Source organism: Mucor velutinosus (assembly GCF_035048745.1).
Source record: "Mucor velutinosus strain NIH1002 chromosome Unknown tig00001569, whole genome shotgun sequence".
Lineage (NCBI taxonomy): Eukaryota > Fungi > Mucoromycota > Mucoromycetes > Mucorales > Mucoraceae > Mucor > Mucor velutinosus.
This window is the reverse complement of record NW_027041921.1, coordinates 372761-393935: the sequence shown is the minus strand read 5'-3', so window position 1 is coordinate 393935 and position 21175 is coordinate 372761. Positions and strand designations below refer to the sequence as shown.

General features: G+C 39.4%; 7 protein-coding genes across 7 annotated transcripts; 4 read left to right on the top strand and 3 right to left on the bottom strand.

Moving 5' to 3' along the window:
• Positions 1–768: 768 nt before the first annotated feature.
• ATC70_012309 (uncharacterized protein) lies at positions 769–2151 on the top strand (the record flags this gene model as incomplete). The annotated part of the gene is made up of 1 exon (XM_064831484.1): positions 769–2151. The coding sequence occupies one exon, from the start codon at positions 769–771 to the stop codon at positions 2149–2151; it is 1383 nt and encodes a 460-aa protein (XP_064677764.1).
• Positions 2152–4252: 2101 nt separating this feature from the next.
• ATC70_012308 (uncharacterized protein) lies at positions 4253–5235 on the bottom strand (the record flags this gene model as incomplete). The annotated part of the gene is made up of 4 exons (XM_064831483.1): positions 4253–4348; positions 4406–4591; positions 4653–5083; positions 5148–5235. The coding sequence occupies 4 exons, from the start codon at positions 5233–5235 to the stop codon at positions 4253–4255; spliced, it is 801 nt and encodes a 266-aa protein (XP_064677763.1).
• Positions 5236–6717: 1482 nt separating this feature from the next.
• On the top strand, positions 6718–7719 carry ATC70_012307 (uncharacterized protein; the record flags this gene model as incomplete). Its single annotated transcript, XM_064831482.1, has 1 exon — positions 6718–7719. One exon carries the CDS (start codon positions 6718–6720, stop codon positions 7717–7719), a length of 1002 nt encoding a protein of 333 aa, XP_064677762.1.
• A 663-nt stretch (positions 7720–8382) lies between these two features.
• ATC70_012306 (uncharacterized protein) lies at positions 8383–9363 on the top strand (the record flags this gene model as incomplete). Its single annotated transcript, XM_064831481.1, has 3 exons — positions 8383–8607; positions 8658–8782; positions 8841–9363. 3 exons carry the CDS (start codon positions 8383–8385, stop codon positions 9361–9363), a joined length of 873 nt encoding a protein of 290 aa, XP_064677761.1.
• An 85-nt stretch (positions 9364–9448) lies between these two features.
• On the bottom strand, positions 9449–10706 carry ATC70_012305 (uncharacterized protein; the record flags this gene model as incomplete). Its single annotated transcript, XM_064831480.1, has 4 exons — positions 9449–9804; positions 9864–10109; positions 10170–10490; positions 10562–10706. 4 exons carry the CDS (start codon positions 10704–10706, stop codon positions 9449–9451), a joined length of 1068 nt encoding a protein of 355 aa, XP_064677760.1.
• Positions 10707–11349: 643 nt separating this feature from the next.
• On the top strand, positions 11350–11988 carry ATC70_012304 (uncharacterized protein; the record flags this gene model as incomplete). Its single annotated transcript, XM_064831479.1, has 4 exons — positions 11350–11559; positions 11614–11678; positions 11733–11838; positions 11899–11988. The coding sequence occupies 4 exons, from the start codon at positions 11350–11352 to the stop codon at positions 11986–11988; spliced, it is 471 nt and encodes a 156-aa protein (XP_064677759.1).
• Positions 11989–15591: 3603 nt separating this feature from the next.
• ATC70_012303 (uncharacterized protein) lies at positions 15592–20709 on the bottom strand (the record flags this gene model as incomplete). The annotated part of the gene is made up of 1 exon (XM_064831478.1): positions 15592–20709. One exon carries the CDS (start codon positions 20707–20709, stop codon positions 15592–15594), a length of 5118 nt encoding a protein of 1705 aa, XP_064677758.1.
• Positions 20710–21175: the final 466 nt, after the last annotated feature.

Genomic DNA, 21175 nt, shown 5'->3' with positions numbered 1-21175 from the left:
ATATTGAGAAACCATTGATCTGAGTCATTTTCAGCAAATGTAGGGAATGAGTGCTTGGCTTCTGGCGTCAAGCTACAGTAGAGATCTTACATAAGGGATACTGCAGTGGCTTCAAAAATACCAATTTGTACTATAAACATACACAGCTCAAACACCATACCATTTTTACAAAATATCTTGTCTTACATTTTGGCATAAATACATGATTTTTCGTATAGCAGATGATCGGTGTGTACCACCAAATACCTTTTTCATGCAATCCAGCAACAACTGCATACTAAATTAATCCGTTTGTGCCACAAACAACTTTGTAACGAATCTATACAAAACTATTTAAACATTTACAGAACTATTGAATAATACAAGTGGTAGCTTTTGGTACAGATAAAGGGCAAAATTACATACATGTGGCTGTGCCTTGTATTCGAATTGACTTTCCAATTCATGACATACAAATGTACTCTGCTTCCAGTGACAATAAATACTATTTAAGCACTTTATCTTTCCAAACTCCAATTATTATAAGTATCATCTTCACTCTTTATTTCCGGATCATTTAGCCAAACAAGAAAGCTTAAAAGTCTTTTGAGCAGTTATAAAAATAGTGATGAAATGTAAGCTACTCATTGTGTTACATGTAAGCTCTGCTTGAAGGTTGTTTACGTTTTGCCTAATTAAGGGTGATGTCTATAAGTTTATCATCATCATGTATATATAGGCTTTATCCTAATTACTTTTCCTCTTCCCAGCTTCAGCCATCATTACAGCATGAACAACTACGATCAATACGCAGATCAACTTTTAAACAGTGTATTCGAAAATGCCAAGCAAACAGCTATGCCATCACCTCCAATTCAGCAAAGCTCTGAAGATCAGTTTTTTAATCAATTGTTGTCACGCATCTCATCACCAGCCCCTTTCAATAGCGCTAGTAATGAATGGCTACTTTTGCAGCAATTGCAGCAACAAAAACAATTGTTAGAAAGGCAGCAGTTACTCTCTGCGCTGAGTCCAGCACTAGCAGGTGTGTCTATTGCTCAGCCTAACACTGACAGCAGCACTAACGTTATGGATACACCATCCTCACCAATTCTAGCAGACCTACAATCGCCTCCTCCTACTACAGCACCCGAAGAAAAGGCCAAAAAGATTGCTCGGGTACCTGTGAATGTGCCATCTCCTGCTCCTACTCATGAGGCAGCAATTGTATCCAAGCCTCACGAAAAAGAAAATGACAAGCCTATTGATGCACTGATCAAAGCAACTGCCGCTGCAGCGTTATCTGGCCATGCCACCTCAACATCCAGAGTGATGCCTGAAAACACAAGGCCAGCACTTCAGAAAAAGAAAAGCTTTTTGAAGAGAACTTGGTCAAGACGAGATTTTAAAGGAAGACTACCGAATCCGCAAGCTCAAAAGCCATTACAGCAGCAGGAGAATGTACCAACTCCAAAGAGGACTGCGTCAGTAAAATCAGTAGCTTATCCACCACAGCAAATGGCAGCCGAAAGGTCTTCATTTTGGAAACCTAGAGAGAAAAAGCCTAAAGGATGGTGGAAAGGAAACCGAGAAGACAAGGCACAACCTCAAGCATACTACGAAGAAGAGATTGAATATGACGAGCATGAGATTCCTGAGTACCAAGAAGAAGATTCCGCAGAAGAAGAAGTACCAGTAATTGCTCCTTCCTCTTCAAAGCAGAAGAGGAGAGTGGTTGTTAAAAGAGTGATTGTGCCTAAAAAGGTGCCTTCGATTAGCAAACCCAAGCGCCCCATGGCTTTCAAGACGCCAACACCAAAAAAACCCAAATCGAAGTCTTCCAAAAAGAAAAAGAATGACGCTACGGTATCTAAGAACTCTGGTACCACTGTAACAGCTCGTAGATCGATGCCATTGTATGTGATGCCACAACAACCAATGTATTATCCTCAACCAATGATGATGCCTTCTGCCCCACAACCTTACATGATGGGAGGTGGAGGTGGGTACTACATGATGCCTGCAAGTGGAATGATGGGGCAATCACCTCTAATGCAACGGCTATGCGACGATACAGATGTCGAGGAAAAGAGACCCACTACTAAATTAAATAGAAAGAAATCAGTTTATAAGTCAAGAGAAATATCCAATGACAAATGTTCCATCATGTAAACATCATATTATAATAAATGTTCAGTCCCTAGACACTTTTACAACCCTACTAATATGGAAACTAAGTTTCTAGGCATCTGTCAGGCCTGGCTCATATGCGATTAATGATTTTACAATCAATCAACAAAAACCACTGTTATTTCTACTCTCTGTTCAATGCTGTCAACGTTTTCTTTGAACAACGGCTCGGAGCCTCAGGGATTTTATTACTTACTGCAGACATTTTATGCAGCCCATGAATCGTCAATGTCCAGACTAACATTGTTAAATATAGAATGCAAGAAAATATTATAATAAACGATAGCGCTATGACTTTCCACCTACTTTCCATACGCTTCAAGTGCATTTACTACTGTATTGCCTTATGAAAAGAGCATTGAGTTTGCCTGCCAGCCTCACCAGCAAAATAAATTCAAACCCCAGACTCATGGTGTGTTCCAGATTGGCCAAATCTTGATGATTTTCGACACGGTCGAACCATTTTTGCAGATTCGACTAAGTAAAATATGATGATCACCCTACGCCTCCTAATACTAGTCCCTGGTGGTAGGGCGAAGTGGTAGAACTCCCGTATGCCAACGGGAGGATCCCCGGTTCAAATCCTGGTGAACGCAAGTTGTTTGATTTTTTTGACGTAGTACTGATGTCCTCGTTTGGTGTTTTGTGCTCTTATCCATGATCTATATTTTGACGATTTCCGCAAGACTGTACTGGCTCTAGGAGTCGCACCTTATTAGTAGTAGATTTCTTTCCCAACTTAGTTCAAAAAATATCTTATTCCCCTTCTTTGCAGACATTGGGTCCACCAACAGTCTTTTCTATCCCTCAGCATGACATTTAAAGGACTTTAAATAAAACCTGGAGCTCGACTCCCCTACAAAAAAAAAAAAAAAAAAACGCCTCCTAATACATTCTTGAAGTACTTTTTAAGGCGCTTCTAATAATGCTAACTGTAACAAATGTTTTGAATGAACTTATTGAGTAATTTATGAAAATATGAAAAGCGGTTTCTGGCCAAAAAGTCGAAATTTTACATAGCACGGCCCCACAAAAATGATTTCAGGGGTTACGTTATATCGATAGCAACATTTTGATTCAATATATACCATAGTAAAAGTCTTCATTTTCAAGGTCAAAAACACGATCGTTTGATTTTCGATGAAAAGCATGAGGGATACCTCATGCTTTTTAGTCGATTTTTGGTCAAGTTTTTTGATTCCCAAAATGTTGAGCAAAGGTGCCAGGAAGCAACTCCTACATGAGAGCAATTGTTTGGTGCTACTCTGACGGGCTAAAACAGCTTTGAACGCAAGAAAACGCAGCTCAAATGCACTCAAATTTTGCTGTATCAGGAACACTAAGGGCTAAAAAGAGGAAATACCAGTATGCTACCTGCCCGTAATTGAATTAGCTACGTGCATATGGATGTAGAGTATCACATAAGAATGAGATTCACAGATAATAGGAATGTTTTTCATGAGTAAGTGGAGGGTCAAAATGAAAGTAGCAGTATTTTGATAGGATACGCAAGGGCAATCGGTAACGTGAGCTGCCGCTGCGCAGGTTGGCTTTCACCGAAGGGAAGCAAAGGCAGGGAGCCAGCCAAAGCGTAGACACACTTGTATAGAATAAAGAGAAAACTATCGTAATATTGCTGTATATTAGCTTATATTAGCAACATATATGCAAACATACATCAGACCAGCGCATTGACCCTCTGTATGACAAGTCTGTCGCGATGCTATGCCGAAATGATCTACGTGAATGAAACTGAGCTAATAAGAAAATCATGATGTGTTTCGCATTTTTCTTTTTTTCTCCTTCTCATTCTACTTTACAGCAGATAAAAGATGGTAAGTATACTGTACTGTACATCACAAATAGAGATAGTCGTAATTGATGGTCTAAATCAACTAGTCCAGAGTATACGACGATATTGAGCAACAGGATCCGTCATTGGATAATGCACCTTTGCTGTCATCCGTCGAAATGGCAGAAGATAAAGTACAACAGGAAGGTTTCTTTTCCAAATGGGTCTGGCTGCCCATCAACGATAGTATCGCATGGCTGGCAAACATGTGTTTATTGGTATTTGTCATGATTACAACGTATATTGGTGGCATTGTCGTGGAGAAACTTTGGTATGATTAATGGCAACGTCTAGTTTACCCTCCACAGCTTCCAGCATACTTTTCAACTATAGCCAACATCATTTAGTACCATACAAATGCAAATACCAAACACTTTGCTTTACCACTGCATCTCCATTCTGCTCCACAAACCCTTTCTGCCGTGTTATGATTGTCTCTGCCTTCTCAACCTCGCCCAACTGTATCACATCTTCTGCAAAATAAAGCCAGCATTTACACTCCAATATGGGATCCTTTAGCTTTTTAGCCAGCTTGATCTGCTCAATGGCCAAAGCACCAGCCTTGTAAGCCTGATTTAAATCAGTTTGTGAGTTTGTTTAGGAGTGCAGCACACAAACAATAGAAACTCACGTATTTGGAGTTGCTCTTCCCCAACGAACAGTAGGCTCCACCCAAAACAGAGTAGTAAACACTTGTTACTGATATCATATGTGCTCTGGATGCAAGACTCCACATTCGTCTGCACCAAGACATGTTGACAGTACATGATCGTTGAACGTAGCTATCTGCATCTAACAATACAAATAATGTTACGGGCTCATCAATGGCGCTGAAGATCGATACATCTACTAATAAGCTAGCACCGAGTAACATTGTACATGCTGCATCAGGCGCCTCTTTTAATCGTTTCTGGATGGCTTCGATGCATTGATAGTCGTAGCAAAAAATGGTGCTCGTATACTTTTGACGTTTCCGATGATGCTTTCCCGTAAGCAAGTCGACAAGATGCGGGTTATTTGATCGTGAAAAGTAAATATTATGATGCTGGTGGTATTTGTCGACTAGAAAAGAAAACAAGTTCAACACCTTTGACGAGAAAAAGCGTTGTCCAGATGATGTGAGTACCTCGCTGCAGTAATCTCTCTGATTCCAGCTTGTGTTGATTAGAGAACACCTGGTTAAATGTGAGCCTCTTTGTGGTGGTGTTAGACATGTAATTTATAGCATCTAAAAAAGAAGTTTTCCATCATAAATGCCAGCACGACAGGATAGCTGCGAAACTGAGATTCAATGCATGTTGCCATGATGAATATGACACCAAAAGAAGCCCCTCATTTGACTCATTTGACTCATTTGACTCATTTGACTCATTTGACTCATTTGACTCATTTGAATTAGAAATTAATGCATGCAAATTCCTGATGTGTGATTTTAGCCATGTTATGAAATGCAAAATGTTACAGCAGCAAGGGGGAGAGATGGTCCTCACTGAAACAAACAAATAAGGTTGCTTTATACTATCGGTACTTGCACTAAAAGATAGATTAAAGAAAAGAGCACGTTTTTCATTACGTTAGATCTACTTGAATGTCGATCCAGTCTTTCAGTGATTTACCAGGTAAAGCATGCCGTCCAGTGTGTATCCATTTGTCATCAGAAATGGAAGGATGTAGTGGTTGTAGTAAAGCGTGATCTACATATGATTTATGCTCTCAGAAAAAAAGAATGGCACTTGACCATGAGGAGGATCTTGTCATAAATAAACACTGCCCTCAAAGGTTACAACTTTACAATATATACATATATAATTTTTTTGCCTGATACAAACAAAATGAATTTAAAAATAGAATCTCTGATTTCAGAATCAAAGATTATTACTACAAATTTGGGTAATTTAATAGCAGTTTATAGAAACTGAAGCAAACGAGTGAAAGAGATCGCGGTGCCGAGAGTATACATCGACTACTTTTGTAGATGAATCAACACGTTCTAATAAATGTATACATCGCAACTAAATAATACATCATTTTTATGCACATTCTTACATGTATATTTTCAATCAATAGAACACAGAGAGGTGTCTACCTTTTTCTATCCATTCTATTTGATTTATTATGGTCATGGCCACGTGAGACACCATCAGTCTTGCCAGTGTAAAGTACAACGCCACTTTTAGTAAGGTTAATTTTTGTTTGACAAATTTTCTAAAAAAGCACCATTATTTGTTGTGTGCGAAATGTAATCTTGTTGTAAGGGATGCAAATCTTTTTCTTTGTATTTTGTTGTTTGCAATTCCAGGTAACTATGGAAACCTTCCTTCTTATCTTGTCCACAGCTACCATGGCAACACGCTACGAAAAAAGATCAGAAAAATGGTTAATAGGAATACCGGTTCTTTGCTTGTGTGATATATAGCTTAATTGGGACACTTGGTGACATTGAAAGAAATCTTTACATTACATGAGGATCTTCAATTTTCGCCATTATTGGACTGGAGAAGCACAAGAAAGGACAGAAAGGGCCTACTTTTCTTCAATTGGTCGAAAGGAATCCTTCTCGATCTTCTTCTTTGGTATTAAATTTCTTAGTTTGGTACAAAAATCAAACATTACAAAAAGGCTGGTTTTCCCTCTTTCTTTTACTCATCTTTTATCCCTTCCTCTTGCCTTCTCGCAACATGAAAACGCACACAACAATGCTACCTTCCATCTCAAATCTATTAATGAATAGCAATGATCCACCTACCCTGAACTTGTCTCCAGCTTCGCCTACATTACTGCCATCTACACCGCCACATTCAGAGAAATCACCTCGCTATCTTACAATAGATCAATACAACATCTCGCCTATACTATCTCCTATTGATACCCCTCGTTCACTGCCTCCATTGCAAGGCGATGATCCACCTCAAAGATTGCGCTTGCCATCACCATCTCCACAGCCAACAAGCCCAGTTTCTCCAAAGCACATGCTGAACAAATGGCCCACACCATCCGTATCCACATCTTCTTCGTCAACATCTACCACATCTACAGCCTCAATGGCATTGGCTTCTCCTCCCCTTCTTTCAGTGGCTGCACCTCAACCTCCCCATCATGTCAGACATCGCACCTTGAGTGAAGATTTACATACACACTATCGTCAGCCTCCACCTTCGTTTGCCTACCATCACCAATCACACCAACAGTATCCACGCTTCACTCAATCTGCATCTCCTTCTCCACCACCTTCGCACCAGGAATTGCAAGTGCCTCAACAAAGACAAAGATCAGTGTCTACATCTCATGATATCCCCAGTACGCAAATCGTATTTGATGCTTCAGGACAGCCTGTCTTGAAAAGAAGACGAGGCAGACCACCTACTATGAGAGATGCCAATAGCTTTGATGGTGGCTGGACATTCTTAGCGCCAACAGTCTGGGATGTCCATGTGTCTGAAGAGCAAAAAGAGAGAGAAATACAAGCAGATCAGAGAATCAGCAATGCACCTGTTTCATTGCCACAGAATACAAACAACGAACATTTAATGAACGATGCCATGAACGCCTTTACAAACTCGAATATGGATACAATACTACATATGCCTCGTAAAAAGAGAGGCAGGAAACCAAAGACACATATTGCCGGCAACTCTTGCTTTGTGTGGAAAGATCTGACATCGACTCGATCCTCAAATAGCAGCGCACCAAAGAAATAAACGCCACCATTCTATGTATTACGCTTGTGTATATGTATATTTATCTATTTCATTGACATTCATTTGGAAGCCGAGCAAGAGAGAACATTTGGAAATCAAGGAATTCAATTTGTAACACAACCCAACATCTAGCGAGGAGACGCATGCTCTAAATTTTGATAAATTTATGCTTCTTTTTTTCTTTTTATATCTATGCTTCATATGTACTATACTATTTTTCCTCGGTTTATATGAATTCTATCCACATTATATGCCCCAATCTATTTTTCCTTTGCTTCCTTCCTTTTTTCCAGTAATGAATAAAATTATTCTGTCTTTCTCATCGCACGCATCAGAAATATAAATCAGGGGTAGCATTCCATTCGCTGTGAGGTGATGCGCAACCAAGCAAAACTCAGCATTTAGAACTGATCATTTTATACCTTGGCTTGTAAATTAACCTCATAACAGAAATCATAGGGCCGAATTTCTAATTATCGTCTTCGGCTTTGATTTAGAGCAATCTATAGAGAACAACCTTAGAGCAAATTTTCACAGAATAGCCAGATTTGATGTCTCGGATTTTCTATCTAGTTTTCAAGGGACGACATCATGGATGATGAATAGTTTTTGGAGATGAGAGAATATTCGTCCTTTTTTTTTTTTTTTGCCCACCTTCTTTATATGAATCGAGGAATCCTATTGAGCCAATTCAAGAGGCTATACTCTTCCTGCGCTTCCAAAACGGTGCCCCTGTCTTTCACCAAGTACGATGTTCCTCCAAAAAATAAATTAATTAGCAGAAAACAGCCCCTTATCATCTGTCATGGCTTATTTGGTTCCAAACAGAACTGGAGGTCATTAGCAAAATCCATTAGTTTGCAATGTAATTGCGAAGTGTACACCATTGTGAGTTCATGCATAGTGTAGGCTGATTCTGTACTCATAGCTTTATTTAGGATGCTCGAAATCATGGCGAAAGTCCCCACAATGATCATCACACATACGATTTGATGGGAAGCGATTTAATTCAATTCATTCAAGACCACAATATCGAAAATCCCATGTTGATGGGTCATTCCATGTACGTCAATGCAATCGTTTATATAGATCTGTCAAATAGCTCAATCTGAAACGAACAGGGGGGGCAAAGTTATGATGAATGTCTCTTTAAGACAACCACAGCTCCCATCCAAGCTCATTGTAATTGATATGGCACCCATCAAGCTTCAGCTTACTCGAGAATACTCGGACCACATTGAAGCCATGCGAGAGATTCAATCTAAACAGCTCACCAAACAAAAGGAGGCTGATGAGATCTTGCAAAAGTTCGAACCTGATTTGATTGTACGTCAATTCTTACTAACCAATCTCAAAAAGTCCAGATCTACAGGCGTTTATCAATTTCGAATTCCATATGACACCTTGGGGCATGCCTTGAGTCAGATGGGCGGGTTCTCCTTCGAGATGCAACCTCTGCCTGAATCAAGACAATATCAAGGTCCCACTTTATTCATCACTGGCGGCAACAGCCCCTTCCGCAAGCAATTTGTGGATCATCCAGAGCTGATCAAAGCTCAATTCCCAAATTCTGTAATCCAGAATATTGAAGGCGCAGGACATTGGGGTAAGAAAAGCACAAAATGTCTAGTATTTGTAGTCTAATTTTCATTTTGCATGTATCTCCAGTGCAAACTGAAAAACCTCTAGAATTTTTGGAATTAGCCACAGGCTTTATTAATAAAGACAATTAGATTGGGCTTGTATCCACTGTTGTGCTTGCTGCTGTAGCCGTAGAAGAGGAGGAGGGAGGAGAGATGTTTGAGCTTGATGTCATTGCAGATCTTTGTAATGCTGAGTGAGGAGTGTTTGACGAAGAAGATGAATCAAAAATGCCTGGTATGGGTCTGCTGAGAGCAGTTTGAACAGCGGACGGATTCACTGGACAGTCTTTGTGGATCATAAGCAAGGTTTTTAATCGAATAACTTCGTCCCGTAATGCGTTAGCCTGCATATGAAGCTGCTCATTGTCTGCCGCAAGGTATTCCACCTTCGCTTGAAGATTTTGTAGCCACTGTTTTTTGCGCTGTCTACATTTCAATGCGGCTATATACCATGGTGATAAATGTTCGGGTTCCTTACTGTATGTGGTGTGACATTCTTACCTATTCTATTTCGTTCTAAAAAGTTCTTCCGCTTCTCTTCATCCTCTGGCTGCCCAACACTTGATTTCTTTTGTCGTCTTGGTTTCTTGCTGGTAGGTTTTGATGGAGTAGAGATGATGAACGACGAATCTTCTGAACAGCTGCTGTTGGCAGTAGATACTTGTCTTGATCTTTTTGGCTGTGTAGGCGCTTGATGTGTTGTAGTAATTGATGCTGTGTTCAATGTTGATGCTGTCGAATTGTAAACTAAGATGAAAATAGCAACATTTAGCTTAACAATACAATATCCACAAATAATTAATTTACCCGTTGTGTTTGTATGAATGGGTCGGCTCAGCATAGAAGGCGAAAGAATATCAGGCCTTAAACTGCTATCCCATTCATTTTCATTATTGATGTAGGATGTTTCCATTGTTTGAACATTGGGCAAATCAGCAGGACGTTGCTGTTGCTGCTGCTGCTTTGTTTGACTCTTCTCAACGCTCTCGAAACTTTGCTCAAACGGATTGGGTTCTTCTTCAAGCTTTGTTGTCGGCAGTGCTGCATAAGTCGGGGGAAATACGGCTTCTTCGGCTGAACTGGGGCCAGAGTGACCATCCGTATTGTAACTGTTCTCGGCTAACAAATCTATCAAGCGTAAAGAGCATTCTAGCATTAATACAAAGCGAGGATCATTGCATACGATCTGTCCTACTGACCAGGTACAGCAGCATTTTCCAACAATATGTCGCTGCTTTGAGTTTGCTCATGAGGCATTGGGGCATACACCATCAACATTGGATCAATGTCGGGCTGTATTACTTTGTTGTTGCTGTCCACAGTCAGTGAATTAGTTGATAACATTTGGAATAGATAGTAAGCGAAAGGTATCGACAACGTTTAGTTAAAGTATAGAGAAATTTTAGGAGAAAAACAAAAAAAAAAAAAAAAAAAAAAAAAAAAAAAAAAAAGAGGAAAGAAAAGCAAAAAAGGATCCCTCTTTTACTCTTGTCCAGAAATAAACCTGTGTTACAGACGCCTTTCATGTTGTGAATGTATATTTTAAATAGCACGTGAGCGGAAAGCTTATGTCTGTAGCGTATCCGCGCAGCATCGATAGCTTGCAGTAAGCATAGTCTGCATTATAGCACTGCCAATACAATCTGTTGTTGTATAGTAATACTTGTTTGTGCAGGCCATCACTCGTGTAATCTGATCTGTGTGTTGCAAGAGAATTCGAGATAAGATGTTGCTGAGGCCCCGCATCTACGAAGAAGGATTCAACCTTATTTACTCAAGTGATTGTTTCAACTTTCCATCTTCTATTCGATTGCATGAGAGATTCTTATATCATAACGTTTTATTTTCCTGACTCAAGGGAAAGGTCATCATCTCACTTCAGGCTTGTGTTCCGTGACTCGATAAGAAGCTGAACAGACATTTATTTGTTCTGGTTATTGTCCTGCATTTGCATTTTTTTCTTTTTCTCTTGACCTACCATCTTAATATGAGTGACGCAAACGAAAGTAGCAATGCAAACTCGCTTCAGGTGCCTGGCATTGGGGCAACAAACAACAGATCGAACAATGAGACGTTGCCTTCTTCATCAACACAAACATCCATGATTGAAGTTCCTCCTCGACTCGATTTCGAAAATCCAAAGAAATCAAAAACCATGGCCGAATTCCTTGCTTCCATGGACAACTACGCGCCCATTGTAAGCGTATAGATAAGCATTTGACCATCAAATATATTGACATCTCGACTCTAGATACCCGATGCAGTAACTGACTATTATCTGAGCAAATCTGGCTTCGATTGCGACGACGTTCGAATGTAAGGTGCACGAAAACAACTCGTTTTTAAATATGTAGACTCACATGTAATTAGTAAACGATTGTTAGCTTTGGCTACTCAGAAATTTGTTGCCGATATAGCCACAGATTCATTTCAGTTCTGCAAGGTTAGACAGTCTGGGAATAGAAAGTCTGGGAAGGTATACAATGACTGGTTGAAAAACGTAGATCATTCAATTGAACCGTCTTTGCTTTGGTAGGAACGTAAAACTGTATTGACCATGGAAGATCTTACAGCTGCCTTGGCTGATTATGGTGTTAATATCAAAAAGCCGGACTATTATTCCTAAGCTATCGTACGTATATTACACACTTACATTGTAGATAAATCTCTTTCTTTTTCATGCCAAATTTTCAGTGGCCTCTGTGTATGCGATTAGTAGACATGGATTGAACAGATACGGATTTAATTGGAGTGACATGAGGAAAGTCCAGGATGGATTTTATAAAGGGCAGAGCTTGCAGAGGCTTACATTGTAAAACTATCTGCGTTGAAGGATTGCATAATTGAGATTGTTTCCATTGAATGTTTTACACATAAATTGATGTGGCAGTAAATTCAGAAGTAGACAATTGTATGTAATGTATGGTTCAGTGTGTATCCGATTCGAAACGCCATAGTATATGAACATGTGCTTCTTCGCAAACAGTTTTCATTAAAAAACAATCCCTTCGATGCAACTAACAACATTTCTACTCCAACGTTGACAGATCTACGATCAAAAGCGGACACAAACGATATTTTGATTGATGAGTATTAAAAACACGCAATTAGGAACAGACTCGAGCGTATCAGATGTTCTGTACGTAAAGGAATATAACCCTGTTTGTACATCAACAAGAAGACACCATAAAACCCTTGATAGGGATTCCATATCGTTTCGTCGCCTCATGCAGCACATAAAACAGTCTGAATATGACTCGCTAAAGGGATGAACTTAAAATTTGCAAACACAGGGGCAATACCTCGGAATCATTGCTTCTAGCTTTTCTCTATTCCCTGATTTCTCTTTTGATTTCTCTTTGAATTTCGATTTTGAAATTCGAGCTTTGAAAGTAGAATATTATTATAGCGAATTTTTTCGGAGAAGACGATGGTGCAATTGGATTTTAGATAGGATGCATTGATGATGAGAAACTGGCGATATTTGAAATTTGCAAATTTTAGACAGATGCCTTTAATAAAACTTTTTAGAATACTATATGAATGTGGGCTGTAGGTCTATTAAAAGTTGTAGAGAGTACTTTGGTTGACTTGAACGCGATTCATGTGAGATTATTGAGGGCGATACCGATGAGTAATGAGGAAAGATAGTAAAAATGATCAATTTTCAAAGGGCTGTACCGCTGGATTCTACTAAGTGAAGGAGAGCTTCAAGCTTAATAGCTTCTGTTTCTTTTTCAACTCTCTATACGATGGTATAGTTATTATCGATAAATAAAAAAAAAAAGTTGAATGTCCCCTGCTTGTAGCTCATAAAATATATAATTTTGAGCAAATTTATAAAGGGAACGTACATCTGGTACTTAAAACCCTTATATTATAATGGATATAACATAGAGCTATCGAATGGTCTTTGTTTTGTGTGAATCTAGTGAGTATTTGTCGAGATATGGTCAAAAAAGAGTATCATGCAAAATTAAGGATTTTCCTTCAAGATCTGCCTGTGATAGCAAGCAAAAAAATCTGGTGACGATTTTTTGATCAGGACAATATTTTCAATATTTCACGATAGAGTCATGCCAGAGCTTCAAGCAATAGCTCATTCGATAGGAAATTTTTTGGTCTACAATGCTTGGTAATGCTTAACAAAATGTTTTGATGACAGATACTGATTAGTGTTTAGAAAACAGTCAAAAAATTGCAAAAACAATCGTACCAAATATCAGGTGAACAATGTGCACCAGAGACTTGATATAAATACCATTATATTCTCCTTTGAATTCTCTACAAGTTTCATATAAGTTTGAAGGGGTGGTTACTATCAAGAAACGCGTAATTTTAAAGTCGATAGATTTCGGAATCCCATGGATCATCATTCAGGATATTAGAAATTGAAGCTCCGTTGACCTTCCGCATGTGTACACCTCACAAGGATGAATTTGACCAAGCATTTTATAAATCGGAGCGTACGAAAAGGGCCATATTAACTTGCTAGTTTTAAGTTATCAATAGATACATGACATGTTGAAGAATTTTGTTGTTGAGATTAGACAACTGTAGCATGCTTTATTCAAGAATAATAACTTTTCCAATTTAAAGTATGTATATTCCCCCGCTTAAAAATAGCATCTCCAATGTTGATTATCTCATGAAGCAGGAGGCCTGACAACAATAGTAGTACATTTGTGTCGTAACTATCTATGCGTTTCGTCAAAATGTTAAAGTAGTAAAAATATTAATGCTGACTATTATACTCCATTAGCAACGTTTTTTAAGTCATAATTGATTTATTGTATTACCTATTGTTATAAAGTGGTTTATTGTAGTGCGAATAGTAAGGGTGGAGATAGAGTAAATATATAGATCAACAGCCAAAGCAGATTCGTCTATAGAAATGAGCAACAGGTTTATAGTTGTCCAGCTAGTAAAGAATATAGAAATAAGGAAAGGGATGTGTAAATAAAGTGATAAAAATAGATAAAGTATGTTAAACACTAAGAATAAAAGGATTATTATTTGTAGCTTATAAAAAAATGTTCGATATTATAAAACAAGAAAAGACTTATTTGAATAAGATCAGACACAAAAACTAAAGATTTATTGATGAAGACAAGAGTTATTCTATTTATACTAAGTTCTGAATGCCAAATTAGCAATTTATCTTGTACAACGCTTATCACATCTGGTGAACCTCAGTATTTAGATAGCTGAGATGCACTTCACTTATCATAGCGTGTCCATGTTGTTGCACAACACAGACATATCTACCCATCAAGAATAACTTAATCTTTATAGACAGTTGTAGCCCTTCTGGCACAACAATCCTTCTTATATACTATAACAATGGATAAAAGTTCTATTAATTAGATTGACAAATAAGTCAACTCAGATCAACTAATGTCTAATCATGCTAAAAGACAACTCCAGCAAGCTAATCATGATTTAGCTTTGCCTGGACGAATAATTAGACTCCCATCCTAAGTACCCTGATCTATCCTTTCTATAAGGATAATTAATATCGATCTAGTAGCATGTATCCGATAGGTACAGTCTTCTTAGTCTATATTAATAGTACATATCTGAGTGTATATCGCTGAGCATACATCTTTAGCATGTATCTGGATATATGACATGTCTATAGCATATCGTATGCATGTCTATAGCATGTCTCATATATAGTACAAGTGTTAAGCACAAAGAATAAAAGGATTATTATTTGTAGCTTATAAAAAATGTTCGATATTATAAAAACAAGAAAAGACTTATTTGAATAAGATCAGACACAAAAACTAAAGATTTATTGATGAAGACAAGAGTTATTCTATTTATACTAAGTTCTGAATGCCAAAGTAGCAATTTATCTTGTACAACGCTTATCACATCTGGTGAACCTCAGTATTTAGATAGCTGAGATGCACTTCACTTATCATAGCTTGTCCATGTTGTTGCACAACATAGACATATCTACCCATCAAGAATACCTTAATCTTTATAGGCAGTTGTAGCCCTTCTGGCACAACATTGCCCCCCCAGATTCAGGTACTTCTTGTGGACATTTCGTAATCTCAGATTACAAAACATCATGACAATATAGCACATAAAGCACTTTCCAATAAATAATTACCAAATGACACTGCATCCGAGATCAGTCAGTAAAAACCTTGTGTAAAAACCTTTCATAGGACAAAAATGTAAGGAAAAGACTTGATCCCATCATGCTAGTAGCCATTTAAGACCTGTTTGATCTACCACTCTGACCAATTTCGCGAGTAGTAATAGTTCGCCAGTTAACTGTTTGAGGAGCTAACCTACGTTTACCAGCAGCCTTTGCACCTTCTCTTCGAGCCCAATACAACTCAATGTGTTTGGCCGAATCAAAGTTTTTCACAGGCTCCCAAGTATCTTCACTAGGATCATCGAACCCTTTCCATTTTACCTTATACTCATAGTTACCAGGAGATCCTCTATGATCAATCACAGCTTGAATTTCGTAATGCTCTGCAGAGAATTCATCAATTGTGATTGATTGAGGATTCGCAGCGACTTGGTACTTGATATGATGGGTAGGCACATCTCGACTAAGGAGTGCACCCGTCTTGTCAGCCAGCACATAGGAACCTTTATCGGTTATACTATGAATCAAATAAGGTCCTTCATACCGTTCATCTAACTTATTTTGACGATGAACATTTTTAATCATAACTTTACTACCAATAGGATAGGGTTCGGCAATGACCTTATGTTTCTTCGCAAAGTTAGCATGATCAGCATTTTGTGTATCCACAATACGCTTAGAAATAGCCGGGATAAGAACATCTTGTACAAAACGGTATCGTTTGTCAATGAGTCTGTTATCAGCTTTCTCCAAACGTTTGGAATAGTCCACCTTTGAGTAATCAGCCAGACCATTTGGTTGACGATTAAACAAAAGCGTATACGGACGAGATTTATGTAGCCGAGCATACTTGACATTGATGCAGTAATTCACCCACGGAATGAAGTGCTCCCATTGATCCCTCTTACCTTTTAGCAACTTGATAGTCGTTAACTTACATATTTTGATAAATGACTCAGAAACCGAGTTACCCAATGGATTGTACCCTAATGACAGGCGATGGTCTATCCCACTGATGTCCATCATAGCACGGACCACCTCATTTATCCATTCCAGGCCTCTGTCTGAAGTCAACTTGATTGGCCATCCAAAAAGTGAGAAAACTTGAAGCATTTCCCTGGCAATTGTCGTAGCCTTCTTGTCTGGAATGCATCTTATCACAGTAAATCTCGTAAAGTAATCAGTAAGGACAAATAGAAAGTTGCTGCCGAAAGAGCTAGTAACACCCATATCACCGAGATCCATGCACCAATGATCCAAAGGTTGGGCTGCATTGACACTACGGAAAGGATGATATCCCTCTCTAGCGATATTGTACCTGTTACACTCGTCACAATCAGCTAATATTCTTTCTATGTCTTTCCGAATGTTCACCCAGTGAAACCCTTCATGATGAATTGCAGTTTCAACATGTTTGATCCCAAAATGTCCAACCAGATGCTGAGCAATGATCATATTGTCTCTTTCATTAGCAGGAGGAGTGATATAGTCAGCAAACCTAAGCGTACGCAATATGAATTCCTTTTGCTTTTGCGAGACAGCTGTGGTGGTGCCATCTTTGATAAGAGTAGCGTTTACCGCAGTGCGTGCATGGTTGCTAAAAGAATTAGATCGTAACGCCTTAGTTGTCTTGACCAAAGTACGTTTCATTGGAGGCGAAGGTGTGACAACCTTGAGTTTGTTTTTGGAACCCTTTTTCTTTCTTTTTACACTTTCACCACCATCAGCATAGTACCTGCCCCCCAGAAGATGTCGTGCTGAAGCATCAGCATCCGAATCTTCGTAAAGTCGAGATAAAGCATCAGGAATTACGTTAAGGACACCGGGCAAATGCACAATATCGAAAGTATAAGAAAAAATGGTCTCCCACCATCCAAGCATGAGTGCATTGGGGACTTCCTGTGTATTCAAGTAGATCAGACTCTTATGGTCCGTATGTAAGGTAAACTCTCGCATATACAGAAAACGATGAAACTTAACCAAGGCATAGCAAATCCCTAGCAATTCCCTTTTCGTAGTACTGTAGTTACGCTCAGAAACAGACAATTTACGAGATACGAGACCTACATATCGAATTTCATCGTTGACCACTTGATATAAAACCGCGCCAAGAGCAGTTAAACTAGCATCAGTAGCCAAGTGAAATCGAATCGAAAAATCAGGAGGTGACAGCACAAGTGCCATCGTAAGTGCATCCTTCAAGTCGGCAATCGCTTTTGTATGAGACTCATTCCAAACATCTGTTAGATCTTTGTACTGTTTCAAGCTATCAAGATCTCGAGTCAGACGAGAATAACATGGAATGGCAGCACGAAAGTACGACATTAAACCCAAGAAAGATGCCAATTGACGACCAGTGGTAATAGCCGGCCAATCTGCAATGTTGGTAAGTTTTCTACCGTCAGGCAGTAATTTACCATTAATAACGCTCCATCCCAAGAGATAAATACTACGCTGAGCGAAGACGACTTTCTCAGGATTGAGCACCAAATTAGCATCGGTTAAACGACGAATTACCTCAGCAACCAACGCATAGTGATCTTGTAGGCTCCCATTACTACTGCATAAGATGTCATCCACATAGCAGGAAACCGAGTGATCACCATCAGTAGGAAACGAAGTAGAACTAGAGCTTGTATTCAAATCAGAGAGCAGTGTTTGCAATGTGCGTACAACCACCGATCCGACATGGCGAATTCCATAAGCAGCCTTTTTATGGGTGTATTGGATATTCGTGAAGGGACAAGTAAATGACACTTTATGAGCTTGCTCTGGATCCAAACCAAAGCTAGTAAAGCAAGCATGGATATCGAGACAAGTATGAATCATTTTTGTACCAATGCTCTGATGGATATGAGAGATCAAAGGTAACTGTTGTTTGTCATCCACTTCCAAGATAGCATTCAACTTACGAACGTCACACACCACTCTAGGCTTAGACATTGTGTAATTACCATCAGCGTCCTTTTTCTTTACAACCAACAATGGATGATTGAAACGTGTATGACTAGCAGATCTTTCAACAACACCCTCATCAAGCCATATCTGAATTTGTTTGGCAACAGCATCACGATAAGCTTCAGGCAAAGGATATTGAGCTCGCCAAGCGACAGCACCTGGTTTAGTATCAAGCTTAATAATCGAATCCGGCAGATTACACTGAGTATTCTTCATATCAATGCGCGAATTCTCTTCTAATAACCCCTTTAGTGCAAGTAGAAACGGCTGTCTCTCTTCCTCACTACCAAAAGGATGTGCGTTTGGAGTAATACCATCATCAATAGGGTCTGGTACACGAGGACCTGATTGAAAGCCATGTTGACTCACCAAGCCCGTAAGACCAATGCCAAGCTTGGACAAAATATCCATACCAAGCAACACAGGTACGTTTTCCTCAGAATAGAATGGAAATACTTCAAACAAATGGTTTTTATTTGATTTATTGTAGCTAATGTGCAAACGTACCGCACCTATTCTAGGCACAGTCGTTACTTCATGAGCCATTTGAACAAAGCTCTCATCATCATCATTAGCCTCAAATCCAGCAAGAGAGGTTCCTCCTAAGAATTGAAAGAACTTGTCAGTGACGCACGAAAACGTAGCACCCGTATCCACTAAGCCAAAGCAAATGACATTTTGAACCACAATAGGAACACAAATAGCATTGGTGGTCATAGTAGGTGGAGCACTAAATCTAGCATCGAACTTACATTGCTGAGCAAATATATTTTGTAGCGTATCGTCGTCCACAGACATGCTACTCATCTCTTTTTCAAGAAGAATAGACTGGGCACGATTCACCAGGTCAGTATCCTCAAAGATACCATGAGCTTCACTCATCACAGCATCTTGGTCAACATCAACATTGTCACTATCACCAGAAGAAGGAGCAAGGACAACATCATCCACCGATTGTTCAGCAGAGGAGACAGCAGGGGAAGAAGCACCTTTCTCAGCTAACGCACGATCGACACGAGCAGAGAGAAAAGCAGCTTGGATTGCAGCATCCATCGAATGTTTGCCACCACGTTTCTTAGTCATGGCACGCAAAACTTTTTTACCACCATTGCCCTGATGGGTGTTACCACCACCAGTACGAATAGCAGTGTTGCAGTGATGCATCTGCCCCTTTGGTCGAGGACCGTTACATTTGGAGCAAGTCCCTTCAGCAACATGTTCAGCAAATGTTTTGCCAAAACGATTAGCACTAGAACGTGGAGAGTTGGACGAGGGACCATTGGATCTCGACGAAGAGCTACTTTGAAAAGCGTTTCCACTAGAAGAAGGTGCGTACCGAGACTTCTTTGCTTCGTTCGAAACAGGTATGTCAGCAGCGCGTTTTCTTCCATCAAAAACAGAGCCCAAAGATTCTTGACCCGTCTCAATAGCCATCATATCCATCTTGCGCACGAGAGAGGACACATAATCAATGTCATAAAATGACGATTCTGGTGCCTGACTCATAGCAACCATTAGCAACCTAGCGGTAACCTTGGGGAAAGCGTCAAAAAACACCATCGCTACGACACCCTTATCACTGATGTCAGCTCTATTTCTCAACGTCTTAAACCGCTCTACGAAACCATCAACGGATTCTTCGTTTCCTTTAGTACAACGAAGAAACTCCCTAATTCTTTCGAATCTGAGCTGTTCTTTTGGTGTACCAAAACGACCGATGATAGCTCCCTTCAAGGTAGCCCAAGACACAGTGGAGCCAGATGCTTTCACAAACTCATCAAGCCAATTGCGAAGATCGCCGGGAAGACAAGGAGGAAGCAAACGATACCAGTGTTCGTCAAGATCAAGCGTGCAACTGCTCAACTTATCGGAAAACCGGCGACAACACTCCTCAATGTTGGCAAAAACTTCCTTTTTTTCATCTTTGACACGTCCAAACCATTGAAACAAAGGAAGATCATCAGGTACAGTTGAACTATTAGCCGCACCTTGACTAACCACTGTTACTTGGGAAGGACTCTGGTTAGGTGTGACCATAGAGAGAGCTTTCTCTATAGCCTCCAAGTTAGAGCACTTCTTTGACAGGGCAGCCTTCAAAGCGTCGACCTCTTCGTCCGACTTGTCCCCACTGTTCGCAACTTCAGCGATCAACCCATGAACCTCCTGACGAAGTCGCTCTACAGCTCCTCCGTATGAAAGCTCGCTTCCAACAGCTTGAACATCTGAACTCTTGTTCTGTTCTGCAGGAGATACAGTAGAATCATTCATAGTCATATTTTTGGTTTAAATTAGATAGGTAGGTTAAAATCTGGAAGATTCTGATTTACACGATCTTAAAAAATGTTAAGCACAAAGAATAAAAGGATTATTATTTGTAGCTTATAAAAAATGTTCGATATTATAAAAACAAGAAAAGACTTATTTGAATAAGATCAGACACAAAAACTAAAGATTTATTGATGAAGACAAGAGTTATTCTATTTATACTAAGTTCTGAATGCCAAAGTAGCAATTTATCTTGTACAACGCTTATCACATCTGGTGAACCTCAGTATTTAGATAGCTGAGATGCACTTCACTTATCATAGCTTGTCCATGTTGTTGCACAACATAGACATATCTACCCATCAAGAATACCTTAATCTTTATAGGCAGTTGTAGCCCTTCTGGCACAACATTGCCCCCCCAGATTCAGGTACTTCTTGTGGACATTTCGTAATCTCAGATTACAAAACATCAT